General features: G+C 40.1%; 1 protein-coding gene across 1 annotated transcript in view; it reads left to right on the top strand.

Annotated features, from left to right (window-relative positions):
- LOC145342339 (myotubularin-like) overlaps positions 1-14,783 on the top strand; it is a 103,448-nt gene that overhangs the window by 57,053 nt on the left and 31,612 nt on the right. Inside the window, exon 6 of the mRNA XM_080187845.1 lies at positions 1,086-1,187. Coding sequence (XP_080043971.1) covers positions 1,086-1,187 — 102 coding nt within the window. The remainder of the gene's footprint in view (positions 1-1,085; positions 1,188-14,783) is intronic.

Below are 14,783 nucleotides of genomic sequence, written 5' to 3'. Positions count from 1 at the left end.
CCGTCTGGTGTGCCAATTTCTCCATTTCTGCCCCTCACTTTTGCTAGTGTGATTACTATCCTAAAATCTGCCCTATATCAATGTGGTACCTTTTGGGGGGAATTTAACCTCCACCTCCTTCCTCTGGATGGAAATCGATTTAAAAAGAGATTGTAAAGGTGAAGACTAAATGTGTAATTGAAGCAATTAAATTAAAAATTGCTGAATGAGATAGATAAATGGGGGTAAAATTAGAGGAGGGCATATGAGGAGATGGTGGGAAAGTGGATTAGGTGTGATGTGAAATGTTAATGATCAGAATCCTGCCCCCAACCCACCTTCTGAGGTAAGTAGATCAACAGTGCCTCTGATACGGCAGTATTAGGATGTTTGGGACTGTAAAGGTTAATGTGGAACTGGACAAACAGTACCACCCACATTATGATGTAGAGAATCACACCAGGATAGTAGAATCTAATGATGAATCTGGTAGAAGTTGTCATGAAGATACCACCTACTTGGGACTGTATCCTGTTTGTGTGTACATAAATATATAGTTGGCAGTTATTGTTCAACCATACAAGCCTCCAGACCACTTCATGAAAAAACATACAGCCGTACACCATATACAAGCACCAATTAAGCAAAGAATCCTGTACATGTTTTAAGAATCCCATTCCTTTTCTCCAATTAATTCTTCCGTCTTCCAATCAATGAGTATGTAATTAAAATCTTATTGAACTTCAATTTTGTTTCTAGCGAACTCCCTGATCTGTCTCCAAGTTTACTCTTCCATTTCCTTTCTACAATTAGGGTTTCTGTTCTACAATCCCATTAATATTACAGTTCCTGTGTTTATTGTTTGATCTCTGACTATGTTATAGTTCTGATGTTTAAGTGTGGCCTACTACGAAACAACAGTTGTGGTGGGAATTTTTTTCATTGTTTTGCAAATCCGTGGTTCTGTGCCTCGAAGATTAAGCTGTTTATATCTTAATAGCTTTCAAGAGCAGGAGGGAATAAGCAGTAGTGTGTGTTATCTCTTCTGACAAGGGCGTTGTGTACCTATTGCACACTGTGATACAGCTACTTTTTAATTTTGACAGGATATGCGAAACCTGAGGTTTGCTCTTAAACAGGAAGGTCGCAGCAGAAAATCCATGTTCGAAAACCTTACAAAACACGCATTTCCTATGTCAAGCGGCCTGGTAAGGAATTCTATTGTTAATATGCTCTGCCAATAACTAAATTGCAAGATTAGAACAGATTAAATATAATGGCCCCATATGAACTCTGCTCCGTTTAGATTACTTGAGCAAAAGCTTAAATCATGATATGGGAGCCCTTGATTGAAAGGTTTGCCTCAGTGTTGAGAGATAATTGCCATCAAATTTCTGTACATTAGATTTGATTTATTATTGTCACATCTGTTAGTATACAGTGAAAAGTATTCTTTCTTGCACTCTATACAGATAAGGCATACCGTTCATAGGGAAGGATAGGAGTGCAGAATGTAGTGTTACAATCAAAGCTAAGGTGTAGAGAAAGATCAACTTAGTGCGAGTTGGCTCAATTCAAAAGTCTGATGGCAGCAGGAAAATAAGCTGTTCTTGAGTCAGTTGGTACGCGATGTCAGACCTTTGAATCTTTTTCCCAACGGAAAAAGTTGGAAGAGAGTATGTCCGGGGTACATGGGGTCCTTGATTATGCTGGCTGCTTTTCCGAGGCAGCAGGAAGTGTAGACCAAGTCAGTGGATGGGAGGCTGGTTTGCGTGATGGACTGGGCTTCGTTCACGATCCATTGTAGTTTCTTACGGTCTTGGGCAGAGCATGAGCCATTATCAAGTTGTGACACAATCAAAGAATGCTTTCTATGGTGCATCTGTATAAGTTGGTGAGAGTCATCAAACTGTAAGCATCAACCTTCAAAACTACTTGTATAGTATTTATATTTTGTACATTTAAAACTGATTTTTAGTTTTGTTTGTGAGGCTGACTTATCTTTTATTTGTGCTCTGAAATTCCCTGCTTATCAAACCTCTGTACTAAAGAGGATAAACAAAATCTACATAGTTAACACCAAAAATTTGTTTCAATATTATTTGAGAAGGAGAATGTGATCTTTTTTGTTCATCTTTTATCTGTTTAAATTGATGCCTTTACTGATTAAATTGATGGCTTTGCAAACAAGATTTCTGAAAAAGAAAAATGGGTTTATTTCAGCATTGAAGGTACAATTCGCTCTGCGTCTCTGAAGTACATATTGTCACACATGTTTGGGAATATTCGTGTTAATTGTTGAGGTATTCTCCTGCAATTGACCTTGTTATCAGTATAATCACCAGTATCAAGCTGCTGAGTTTGTTCAGATGAAAGGCCTTTATGGAAAGCATATTTTTTCACTCCCAATCACAACCATGCCATGGTATACACTGAAAATATATTCAAAAAAGTGAAGACAAAACATTCCTTACATATTTTGATCATCACAATTTGAAATATGTAAGTGGGGAGCATTAACACTAACATGCACGCGCGCGCACACATACATGCACGCATGTACACACACAAACACACACACACGTACACATGTGGAGAATGTCTGAAGTGCACAGGAGGCTCCTCAAAGGTAGCTCCTGCCCACCCAAAAAAGGGTTATGGCCTAGCTGCTTGGCCATTAATTAACTACTTACGGACTTCAACAGGTCCATGGGTGAGCAATGCTTTCACTGCCTCTTGTAAATGAGACACAGTTCGATTATGTTGGTGGGATTGTAGAACAGGATTGGCTGGAAGGCAGCAGGCAAGCCTTGCGCTTCATTTTATGTGCCCCCCCCCGCATCTTCAAACATCCGGCAGAGGGTGTATAAACCAGCCCCACCTGTTACAGGCATTTCCTTGACCGTTGGGACCAATGTTTAAATGCAGCTCAAATAAATTTACCATTAAAGAAATTGACATAAATTGACATCAACTTGAAATCTTGCTTAGAGAGGTTTTAAAGGTGGGTTACATGTTAAATAGAAAAATATCCCTCATGCATTGGATGGGGGTTTTGGGAAAAATGGGAAGTGTGAAGCTTTGGTGTAAGTAAGTTTTATTTTCTTTCACAAGTAGGCTGACAATTATGCAGCAATGAAGTTACTGTGAAAATCCCCTAGCCGCTACACTCCAGTGCTTGTTCAGGTACACTGAGGGAGAATTTAGCATGGCCAATTCACCTAACCAGCATATCTTTTGGACTGTGGGAGGAAACCCACACACATACTGGGAGAATGTGCAGACTCCACACAGGTCCAAGCCAGGAATCGATCCCCAGGGCTTAGCGCTGTGAGGCAGCACGCTCACCACGGTGCCACCATGCTGCCCTTCAATGTGTTATCAGCATTTCCCATTCACAACAGAGCAATTATTTTGAATTCTTAACAGTTTGGATTCGTATATGAAACTTGACTTGAAAATCTGAGGCATAATGACAGGTTAATAATGCTGTGCAAGGTCAGGAGTGAGGACGCTATTTCTCTTTTGGGTGGATTAAATAATGCAGTGTTTATGGACCTTTGTAGACAGATATTGAATGTGGTGGTCTTATTTCAGAATGTTCACTACTGCAAAAAACAATGATTTTGTAATGCTATTCTGTCCAAAGGGCAGTTATCAGTGGTTCACGCAAGCAGTACTTGACTTCTTAAAAAAAGATTAATAACTCCTTTTTCTATATCGTTAAGTTCCACCATATTCTCTTGGGCCATGCAGTTGAATTTTGATATTTGAGTGATGTAGTTTTGGGTATAATTAGCTCCACAGTATAGTTAGCTATTTGATGGGGTGACTACAGATTTCTAGCCAAAATACAGATTGATTCCTTGTAAACATCATTTCTGATTCTTTCTCATTTAATATCATGTGCCACTTTCCCCCTCCCAGGTATAAGAAATAGGAGCAGGAGTAGGCCATCTAGCCCCTCGAGCCTGCCCCGCCATTCAATAAGATCGTGGCTGATCTGTCGTGGCTCAGTTCCACTTTCCCGCCCTCTCTCCATAACCCTTAATCCCCTCTCTTATCAAAAACCCATCAACCCACGTCTTAAAAATATTTAGCGAGGCAGCCTCCACCACTTCAACGGGCAGAGAATTCCAGAGATTCACCACCCTTTGAGTGAAGAAGTTCCTCCTCAACTCCGTTCTAAACTGCCCCCCCTTTACCTTGAGGCTGTGCCCCCTAGTCCTACTGTCTTTTTTGAGCGGGAAGAGTCTCTCCACCTCTATCCTATCCATCCCATTCATCATCTTATACGTCTCAATGAGATCTCCCCTCATTCTTCTAAACTCCAACGAGTACAAGCCTAGTTTATTCAGCCTCTCCTCATAGCTCAACTCCGGTATCAGCCTAGTAAACCTCCTCTGCACTCCCTCCAAGGCCAAAATATCTTTGCGCAGGTGCAGCGCCCAAAACTGCACACAGTACTCCAGCTGCGGCCTCACCAATGCCCTATACAGCTGCAGCAAGACCTCCCTACTTTTATATTCAATCCCCCTCGCTATGAAGGCCAGCATCCCATTCGCCTTCCTGACCACATGCTGCACCTGCAAGCTGGGTTTTTGCGACTCATGCACAAGGACCCCGAGGTCCCTCTGCACCGTCGCCTGCTGCAGTTTTTCGCCACGTAAGTAATAGTACTTCCTACCATTCTTCCTACCAAAGTGGACCACCTCACACTTGCCAACATTTGCAGACAAGATGGTGACTTTTAAGATTGTTTAATTTCAATGCTATTTTTTAATGCTATATGCACACTAACTACAGAACACACCTTCCTTTTGTGAGGTGCACTTGCTCAGTAATCTCAACATACTAAAATGCCACGAAGTGCTCCATAACCCTTGACTGATAAAAATGAATAATTTCATGCACAAGATGCTAATAGTGAGGCCAATGTCACTAAATCATTATTGGAATTGAAAAGTCTGAGGTTCATGTACCAACCAACTCAAGAACAGCTTCTTCCCTGCTCTCATCAGACTTTTGAATGGACTTACCTTTTCATTAATTTGATCTTTCTCTAACCCTAGCTATGACTGTAACACTGCACTCTGCGCTCTCTTGTTTCTTTCTCTATGAACGGTACACTAACCAGCCTCCCATCCCATGACTCTGTCTGTACTTCCTGCTGCCTCAACAAAGCAGCCAGCATAATTAAGGACCCCATGCACCCCAGATTCTTCCACCTTCTTCCTTTGGGAAAAGGATGCAAAAGTCTGAGGTCACTTACCAGTTGACTCAACAGCAGCTTCTTCCTTGTTGCTGTCAGACTTTTGAATGGACTTACCTTGCATTAAATTGATCTTTTTCTAAACCCCAGCTTTGACTGTAATACTACATTCTGTACTCTCTCGTTTCCTTCTCTATGAACGGAATGCTTTATCTACATAGCGCGCAAGAAACAATACTTTTCATTTTGTTAATACATGTGACAATAAATCAAATGAAATCTTTGTATAGCATGCAAGAAATAATAATTTTCACTATAATAATACATGTGACAATAATAAATCAAAACAAATGAACTGTAAATATAACCCCCACCGCCCCACTAGATTGTTTGCAAACCGAGCTGTGAAAAGTATGGAGAGTAAGCTGGAGAAGGGGATGAAACTAGGTAGGCCTGGTGGAGGCATGGGTTTATTGGGTTGCCTGATTTGTTTCAGTTTTGTGAAATTATTATTAGTATTTTAAAGTTGGCTTCAGTATCGTCAGGATTACTGCTCCAGATTGCTCTCCAGCAACCCCAGAAATATGCATCTGACTGAGGGCTGAGTGATGCTTCTTGTGGTCAAACAGCCCTTAACATGAAATTTGGCAGGATGGATGATGTATGAAAGAGCAGCTGCTGACTGGCACAGCAGACTTCCTAGAAACGTGGTGACCTTTGGGATTTTCATACATGAGGGAATTAACCCTGACAAACAACAATATTAGCAGATGCAAAATAAAGGCAGAAAATGCTGCAAATTCTCATCAGGTGGTGTAAGACGTGATTGAGGAGGGAAGGGTTACAATTGTTCATCTCCACAATCAGTGCAGAGCAACAATTTGCGTTGAGATTACATTTAAATCTTTGAGCTCAGAGCAACAAGAAACTTATGTGTCGTCAACTACAAAACAATGAGCCTAGACTATTGTTTATACTGGAAAATGCTGTTGTGCAAACACTGTCCTGCTACTGTATGTACTCCTGAGCAAAAGTAGCTCCATGTTCACAGAGTTATAGAATGTAGAAGTTGAAATGTAATGGTGAGTCCATACAAAATGTGTGCAGTTTTGTATGTTATATAGTAGGAAGGATGTTGCAGCAATAAAAAGGTACTATGTGAATTCACAAGGATGCGGTCTGGTAGAAGGAAATAAGCTCATCAAACCAGAACTATTTTCATTGCAGCAGAGGATATGATGGTGCGTTTTGATATAGCACCAAATAGATAGAAACAGACCTTTGAAGGGGTTGAAGCTCTAGCACTAAGATGCAAATGTAAAGTTAAATGCAAGGGATTGAAGCGAGTGAGTAGAAGGATCTCTTTTTTGCTGAGGGTTGAGAGTGTTGATTGAACCACAAATCTTAATGTTTAAAGCAGAGGCCACTGCCAAAATTTGCAAGTAGTCAGGATGGCCAAGTGGTCTCAGGCACCAGACTTTAGTAGTGTGGTTGCTTCCTTTGTGGAGCTCTGATGACTTCTGGTCCCTTTCTGGGGTCATGGGTTCAAATCCCACTCCTGACATTTTGGGGTGGCATGGTATCACAGTGGTTAGCACTGCTGCCTCACAGCACCAAGAATCCTAGTTCGATTCCCGGCTTGGGTCACTGGCTGTGTGGAGTTTGCATGTTCTCCCCATGTGTCTGCATGGGTTTCCTCCCAGTCTGAAAGACATGCTGGTTAGGTGCGTTGACCCGAATAGGTGTCAGAATGTGGCGACTAGGGGAATTTCACAGTAATTTCATTGCAGGAATGTGCGTCTTTACAGGTAATCGAGTCTTAAAGGTACAGACAGTGTGAGGGGAGAGAGGGTTAAGCACAGGTTAAGGAGATGTGAATTGCCTCCAGCCAGGACAGTTAGTGGGATTTTGCAAGCCCAGGCAAGTCTTGGGGGTCACAGATAGTGTGACGTGAACCCAAGATCCCGGTTGAGGCCATCCTCATGTGCGGAACTTGGCTATCAGTTTCTGCTCAGCAATTCTGCGTTGTCATGTGTAATGAATTTTTTGAGGTCTGGATGAAAGCGTGAAGCAGCACCAAAATAGTCATCAATGTACTGGTGAAGGAGTTGTGGGAGGGGACCTGGGTAGGCCTGGAACAAGGAATGGTGCACATACCCCATAAAAAGACAAGCGTAGCTAGGACCTATGCGGGTACCCATTGCTACCTCTTTGATTTGGAGAAAGTAGGATAAGTTAAAGGAGAAATTGTTGAGAGATAATACGAGTTCAGCCAGGCAGAGGAGAGTGGTGGTGGATGGAAATTGTTCAGGCTTCTTTTCAAGAAAGAAGCAAAGAGATCTTAGGCTGTCCTAGTGTAGAGAGATTGCACATCCATAGTGAATAGGAGGTGGTTAGGGTCTGTGAACTGGAAACTGCCAGTATGACGGAAGGCATCAGAAAATCCCAGGTGTAGGTGGCGAGGGAATGGACAAGGGGCGTGAGGATGGAGTCAAGGTAAGAGGAAATAAGTTCAGTGGGCAGGAGCATGCTGACAGAGGGCCTACCAGGGTGATCCTTCTTGTGGAGTTTGGAAAGTAGGTAGAAGTGGATTGTTCGGAGTTGGTAGAGTGGTGTAGTTGATAAAGATTGCAGAGAGGTTGACGAGACCAAGACAAAATGTGCTGAGTTATATTGTTATATTCCACTGAAGAAGGAATTAAGAGGGAAACTCCTTCAGAATTGCCTTGACAATCTCAACTTCCAGCGTCAAGTGACGTTGGCAGGTGTGTGAGAATAAGGTGCAACTGCCATTATACAGGGCACCATGGGGCCAACAGTTCAAGTTTATTTATTAGTGACACAAGTAGGCTTACATTAACAGTGCAATGAAGTTACTGTGAAAATCCTCTAATCGTCACACTCTAGCAAAAGTTCAGGTACACTGAGGGAGAATTTAGTATGGCCATTGCATGTAAGCAGCACATCTTTCATATTGTGGAAGGAAACAGGAGGAAACTGATGTAGACACGGGGCGAAAGTGCAAACTCGACCCCAACAAAATCTTCCTATTAAGAAATGTAGAATTGTGGAAACTGCAAAGAATTGAAGTGTCAAACAAGTTTCAAGCACCTATTATGAAAATTAGTCCTATGTGGGTAACACACATATATTTCTTTTCATTGCATCATGACCACTTCTACAAGTTTCTACAAGCACTGTTGTTGAGAATTTTCATATGGGTTCTTACTCAAACCCTAGTTTGTGACTTTTACATATTATCCAACATATAGATAATGTAGTATAAATCAATTACTGGAGATAAAATTTTTATAGTTTTGAAGCATATAGTTTCATAGATTAATTATGATAACTGCAGGACTGCTGGCGAGCCTTGTGTATTTGCATGTTACAGTAGCTCATTCAAATTCTTGCAAAATGCGAACCACAATTTGAAGTTGTCTGCATAGTTCAGATATCTCTAAATATCCTTGAACATTAGTTGCTTCAGTGCCTCAGCCTGTTTCTGAACTGATGCACGGTAATGGGTAATGAGTTGGCATGTTCCCAAATTATGTTCAGTTTGAGGCCAGACTGGGGTAATGTAGGAGGGTCAGGAAAAACAGAAGATTAAATCATGGGCTGAAATGCTACAGTTGCAAATTTAACTAACAATCTGGCCCTTTGTTTTGATTTGAGATCCATTGTTATTGATTCTGTGAGCTCCTTTAGGTCAGAAGTTTTAAAGTTTAAAAAAGAAAATCTTTGTCAAAATGTATTGTGAATTTATATATTTTTAGTTTTGCTCATACCAGTAATTTTCCACAATTGTTGAAAGAGATCCCCAAGAGTTAACCTCATATACAATCTTCTCTTCAAAAAAAGATATTTCTGTTCCTGCTGTGTAGGGAAGTTACGAATGGGTGTGGCAAAAATAACTGCTTGCGTCTTTAACACATTAAGCTATCCTAAAGTGACTTTCATTACTGAACAAAATTTGATATTGCACCACATGAAATATTAGGACAGGTGACCCAATGCTTGGTCAAAGAGATAAGATTTTATGAGCAGTCTTGAAAGAAGATTTGGAGGCGGAGGTGGAGAGGCAGAATGAGGAACACATTTATGACTGTTATGAATAGTGACCCTGGAAATTATCCCTCTTTATCAATCAGGCAACATTGCTTAGTCTAGCTGCAAGACTTGTTCATTAGTAACCTAACCCTGTAGTGTCATTATACTCTTCTTCTTCAAACATTTTATAGATTATAACATTAAAACGCAAGACTGTGCTTGACAATTATTCCCTGAAGATGGTACATGATTGTTTAGGTTCACAATAGCAGGCTTGCACATGGAGTTTAAATCCTCACCAATTCCATAAACCTTTTGTGTGAACTAAACAAATAGGAATGAATTAGTCTTTTGTAGAAAGTGCAATTTATAGTTGATTCAAGTGTATTTAAAAAATCATTGATATTCAATTTTTACAATAGCTACAATGAGGTTTCAAAAATGTAATTCATGTTAAAAGTAAATAGCTAATGTTTATTCCTTTTGAGCCTAAATGTAATTGATTTGGTATCTAAGCTGTTTTGATTCTAGATTATTTGTTTCAATTGCACCCCATAGAATAAAGTGGGAAACTGCACAAATGCATTTGACCGTCAGAAGGTTGATTCACACTTACCAACATTAAAACTTGTGCTTTTTTTAATGTTATGGGCAAAGTATCCAACCCAGCCAGGAAATTACTGGAAATGCCTGTCACTGTAATAGCTTCAGGAAGGAACCATGTGAATTTCCCTCCGGTAGCACATGTTAAAGTGCTCCCAGTCAATCAGTCTCCACTTTTTTTTATTGTGTCATGTTGAGGTATCAAGTGACAATTTTATTCTGTACAACAAACTAGTTTCTGTGGCCTTACAGAATAGGGGGCCATGGTTTTAACTATATTTACGTTTTGGAAGAATAATTAGCTGTTGTGTTCTACTTTGGGTGATTATTCCCATTGTCTCACAGGAGTACTGTGCACAGTTCTGGTCACCAAATAATACAAGAAGGATATAGAGGCACTGAAGGTGCCAGAAAAATTTGCAAAAATGATAGCTGAACTGAGAGGTTGTAATCATCAAGAAAGATTGAAGTTGCCTGGGCTGTTTTCTCTGAAAAAGAGAAGGTTGATAGATGTCTTTACGATAATGGAAGAATTTAGTAGAAGACCATTGATATAGTCCATCAATACAAGATTGCCCCTAATAAATCCAATATCAAATTCAGGAGAAACATCTTTACCTGGAGAGTGGTTAAAATGTGGAAATTGATGGAGTGGTTGAGGTGGAGAGCATGAATTCATTGAAGTGAAAGCTAGATAAGTACATAAGTGAGAAAGAAATGGGATTAATTGAAGAGGAGATGGAGGAAGATCATGTAACACAAATCAGGATGGACATTGTTGGTCTGAATAACCTGTTTCTGTGCAGTACGTTCTGTAATATTTAAGGTTAGTAACTTAACTGATTTTAACAGGTTTACACATTAATTTTGAAATGATGACATTGATCCTTTTCTTATCTAATATTCATTGACTCTTAATAGAGTATTATAGAGTAATGTTGACCAGGAGCAGAAATCTTTCCATACTTTGGGGATACTGAGGTCAATTGTAGCATTCTTACTGCCATTTCAACTGCCATATTTTGGAGTTTTTTCCTTTGTCTCTGTGAATGTGCCTTTTATCTTTCAAGACTATATTAATTTGGTTCAGACTAAAATCAACCCAAGGATTGTCTTGCTCTGTCCGACTTTCAAATACATCAGCTGAGATTACCTTACACCGAAGATTTGTGCTCTATTAGCAAGTGAGGGAAGCACTAACCAATGTGTTATGTACAGAGTTCTGATAAAATAATTAATTTTATTTGTAATAAAAAAGCTAACAGTACTTTTAAGGGCAGAGTTTATTCAGTAAACTGCTGGTTTTAGGATTGATCCAGAGCCGTTGGACTGAATTAATAGATGCTCTGCAGTCACCCTGAGCTTTCTTGGCTAAGAGGGGAATATTGACCAGGGTTCCTTGTCCTGACTGTGGTTTTGAGATCTCTGAAGAAAATCCACGTGTATATGGGTGAATGATGGATAGGGAAAGGATCAACTGCTACTTTAATGCCCTTCACAATTGACTATCCTGTTTCCAAATACTGTCATAACTTGCAAATGAATGGTGCTCATTTTTAGTGGGGTGCTGAAGGGTAAGTGACATCAGTGCATCACACCACAGCAAGATATCAGTGATAGAGAAAGGAGAAAAGCTGAAAGCTAGGGAAAAAGCAGCTTGTATTATCTATTCAGCAATTAATTGTTAAAGGTACTGCCATCACAGCATGACAGCTTTGCTTACTTTTTGGGTGTGGAATATTTAGCATGATTGGAGGTCTTTGCTGGTAAACAGAGTTGTAACTAAACTTCTGTAGAGTTTAGCTTGTGTGGCACAATTTGTTATTTTTGGAGTTCTTTCCTTTATGTCTGTGTGAATGTGCCTTGTATCTTTCAAGACTACATAATTTAGAAGTCCCTTAGCTAAGATGTTTGAATACCGATCAAAAGCATCTATTAGGGAAAATGAATTTGTAAACTGCTTTTCAGAGGAACACTATGAGTCATATGAAAAGTGGAACATTGCATTTTTCTGCCAAGTTCCAAATTTGTTAGTTCTGTTTTTCCAGAATGGAATCTAAGCGACTTAGTTTAGTGATTCATTACAGAGAGAGGTATCAGTGCCATAAGCTAGAAACAGAAGAAGTCATTGTTCAGTCCTGCTTGCAGGTGTTCCATCAATACAGCCTTTTGTTTGTGATTTTTTTTTGCAGCATGGTACTAATTTCAGAATGACAACACCAGTAGAGTATTTAAAATGTGGTTTTAATTTACACATTGTTAGGTTGTTTGACATGTGTTCTGAAGCACTTTGTCACTTGTCTGTCACTTGCCTACAGCAAGTTTAATGTTTGTGCACATAAACCTTTAGTGGCTTGTTTTTTTTCAGCCTGAGACGTGGAGTGGCTTTGTGTTGCCCCATAATAAACATAACAGTGAACTCATAAAGAAGCAACAATAAACTCCACAAACTTGTTTAGCAACAATTCAAACTGGTTTTATGACTGTATACATTTAATTAGAGATAAAATTGTTATTTGAAAAAGCAATGGCAGTCTACTACAGTCAAAAGTTTTGTAAAAATCTACTTGGGAAATGATGTGGAATTATTTTAAGCTATGCACATTTTGCTACTCGGTGCTTGCGGGTATGCCACCTCAACTGCAAAGGTGAACGTATATTTATTACGAGGCGATATGATAGAGTAAAACAAGCTTGCATGCATATTGATATTATTTTCAGCTGAAGAAAAAAACTTCCAAATTACCATTAAAATGATTATGTATCAGTGCTCATTAAGAATTAGAATTGCATCCATACCACAAGAACTCCTCTTCAATTTAGAGGTTAGACTCATTATCAGTAAGATTGCAGTAAGAACTGTCACAATTTTGCAACATTTTCAGTTATGCAAGTTGAATAATTGGGAAGACAATACAGAGCAATTGGTAATATGCTATCGGACTAATTGTCTAATGGATGAAGACCTAAGCTAGTGTGACGCTGATTCATTGGAAACCAAAAGAATCCCTGGTTTAATTCATAATTTCTATTGAATCATGTGATCTTAACTGAGGCTATATTTGGAATGTTGCAGTTGGTCTTCACGTCCTGGTGTAAGAGGTACAAAATAAATCACAGTTACTGGTCTAGATTATTGTGCGGTGTTCCCTGCTGGACAGTGCTTGTATGTTAATGTTGGAAGATGGTTTACAGTTCTTTGTGCTATTTTAGTAGAAACAGTATCCCATTTATTTTAAATGGATTTATACTTCTGTTAAAATTGAAGGGAGCAATTTTAGGGAAACACAGGTGAAGGGCAGATTTCGGTGTTCAAAATCGTATAGGGCTTTGATTGGGGAAATTGTTTCTAATATCCTCCACCTTCTTGGGCAGTCCCTTGAGATGAAGGATGACTTGCTGTCACTCTGGTTTGATAGGATCTGAGATGGTTGTTCAGTCAAATGCACAGTCTTCATACTTTGCCGCTTACGGGGCAGATGCTTGAAGGATTGGGCTGGTGAGAAGTGTTTGGAGGTTTGTAATGTTCCTCCATGATTCTTTGCCACTGCGTGCTCCAAACAATGTGCTTCAGCGTGTTTGGTACCTTCTTGAATAACCTTTCTCCATTTTGATTGGTCATGAGCCAGAGGCATCCATGTGTTGGTGGGGATGTCTCATCTCTTCAAGGATGCCTTGAAGACATCCCTAAAGTATTCCTGCTGCTTTTCCTTGGACATATCCTGCTACAACCAAGTCATGAGTTGCTTTGGGTGTCTGGTGTTAGGCACATGAATGACATGTCCCAGTCAACAGGACTGGTTTTTGGAGATCAATATCTCAGTGGTAGGCACATTGGTTTGGGAGAAAATATTGTCGTTGGGCTGCCTTTCATGCCATTGATTTGGAAGATGTTGCAAAGGCAGTGCTGGTGGGCACATCTTCTGTGTTTTTCACGACATGATGGGTTAATACCCCCAACCCTCTGCCCAATTACCACTGAAAATACTTTTTGAATTAGTTTGGTCCTTGTCTGTACAATTCTGAGAGCAACCATTTCATCATCACATGCAAGTAAATTGGATATATCACTGCCTCATACTGCACTTTAAAGATGACTGTCAAAGCCATCACTTTTCTAATTTTTAATTGTTGAGTTGAAATTCTTTAGATCTGTCTATCCACAAATGCCAGTGGGACATGGCAGTATATTGCTTGACATAACTTTTACTTTGTGATCCTGCTGCCCACGTTTTCCTAGATTCTAGTATAATAAGTCTCACAACACCAGGTTAAAGTCCAAGACGTTTATTTGGTAGCACAAGCTTTTGGAGAGCTGCCCCTTTAGCAGGTGAGTGCAGGATTTGTTTCACAAACAGGGCATATACAGACACAAACTCAATTACAAGATAATAATTGGAATGCGAGTCTTTACAGGTGTAGACAGTGTGAGTGGAGAGAGGGTTAAGCACAGTTTAAAGAGGTGTGAATTGTCTCCATCCAAGACAGTTAGTGAGATTTTGCAAGTCCAGGCAAGTCGTGGGGGTTACAGATAGTGTGACGTGAACCCAAGACCCCGGTTGAGGCCGTCTTTGTGTGCGGAACTTGGCTATCAGTTTCTGCTCAGCGATTCTGCATTGTCGTGAAGGCTGCCTTGGAGAATGCTTACCCAAAGATCAGAGGCTGAATGCTCTTGATTGCTGAAGTATTTCTCAACAGGGTGATTGTCACGCAGTGTCCATTCATCCATTGTCGTAGTGTCTGCATGGTCTCCCCAGTGTACCTTGCCTTGGGACATCCTTTCCTGCAGTGTATCAGGTAGACAGCATTGGCCAAGTTGCAAGAGTATGTACCATGTACCTGGTTGGTGTTCTCACGTGAGATGATGGCATCTGTGTCGATGATCTGGCACGACTTGCAGAAGTTGCTGTGACAGGGTTGTGTGGTGTCGTGGTCA

Source organism: Carcharhinus amblyrhynchos, chromosome 4 (assembly GCF_965287045.1).
Source record: "Carcharhinus amblyrhynchos chromosome 4, sCarAmb.v2.hapA, whole genome shotgun sequence".
NCBI classification, from domain to species: domain Eukaryota; kingdom Metazoa; phylum Chordata; class Chondrichthyes; order Carcharhiniformes; family Carcharhinidae; genus Carcharhinus; species Carcharhinus amblyrhynchos.
Note: the sequence above shows the minus strand (reverse complement) of the source record. Positions and strands in the feature narration are given on the sequence as shown.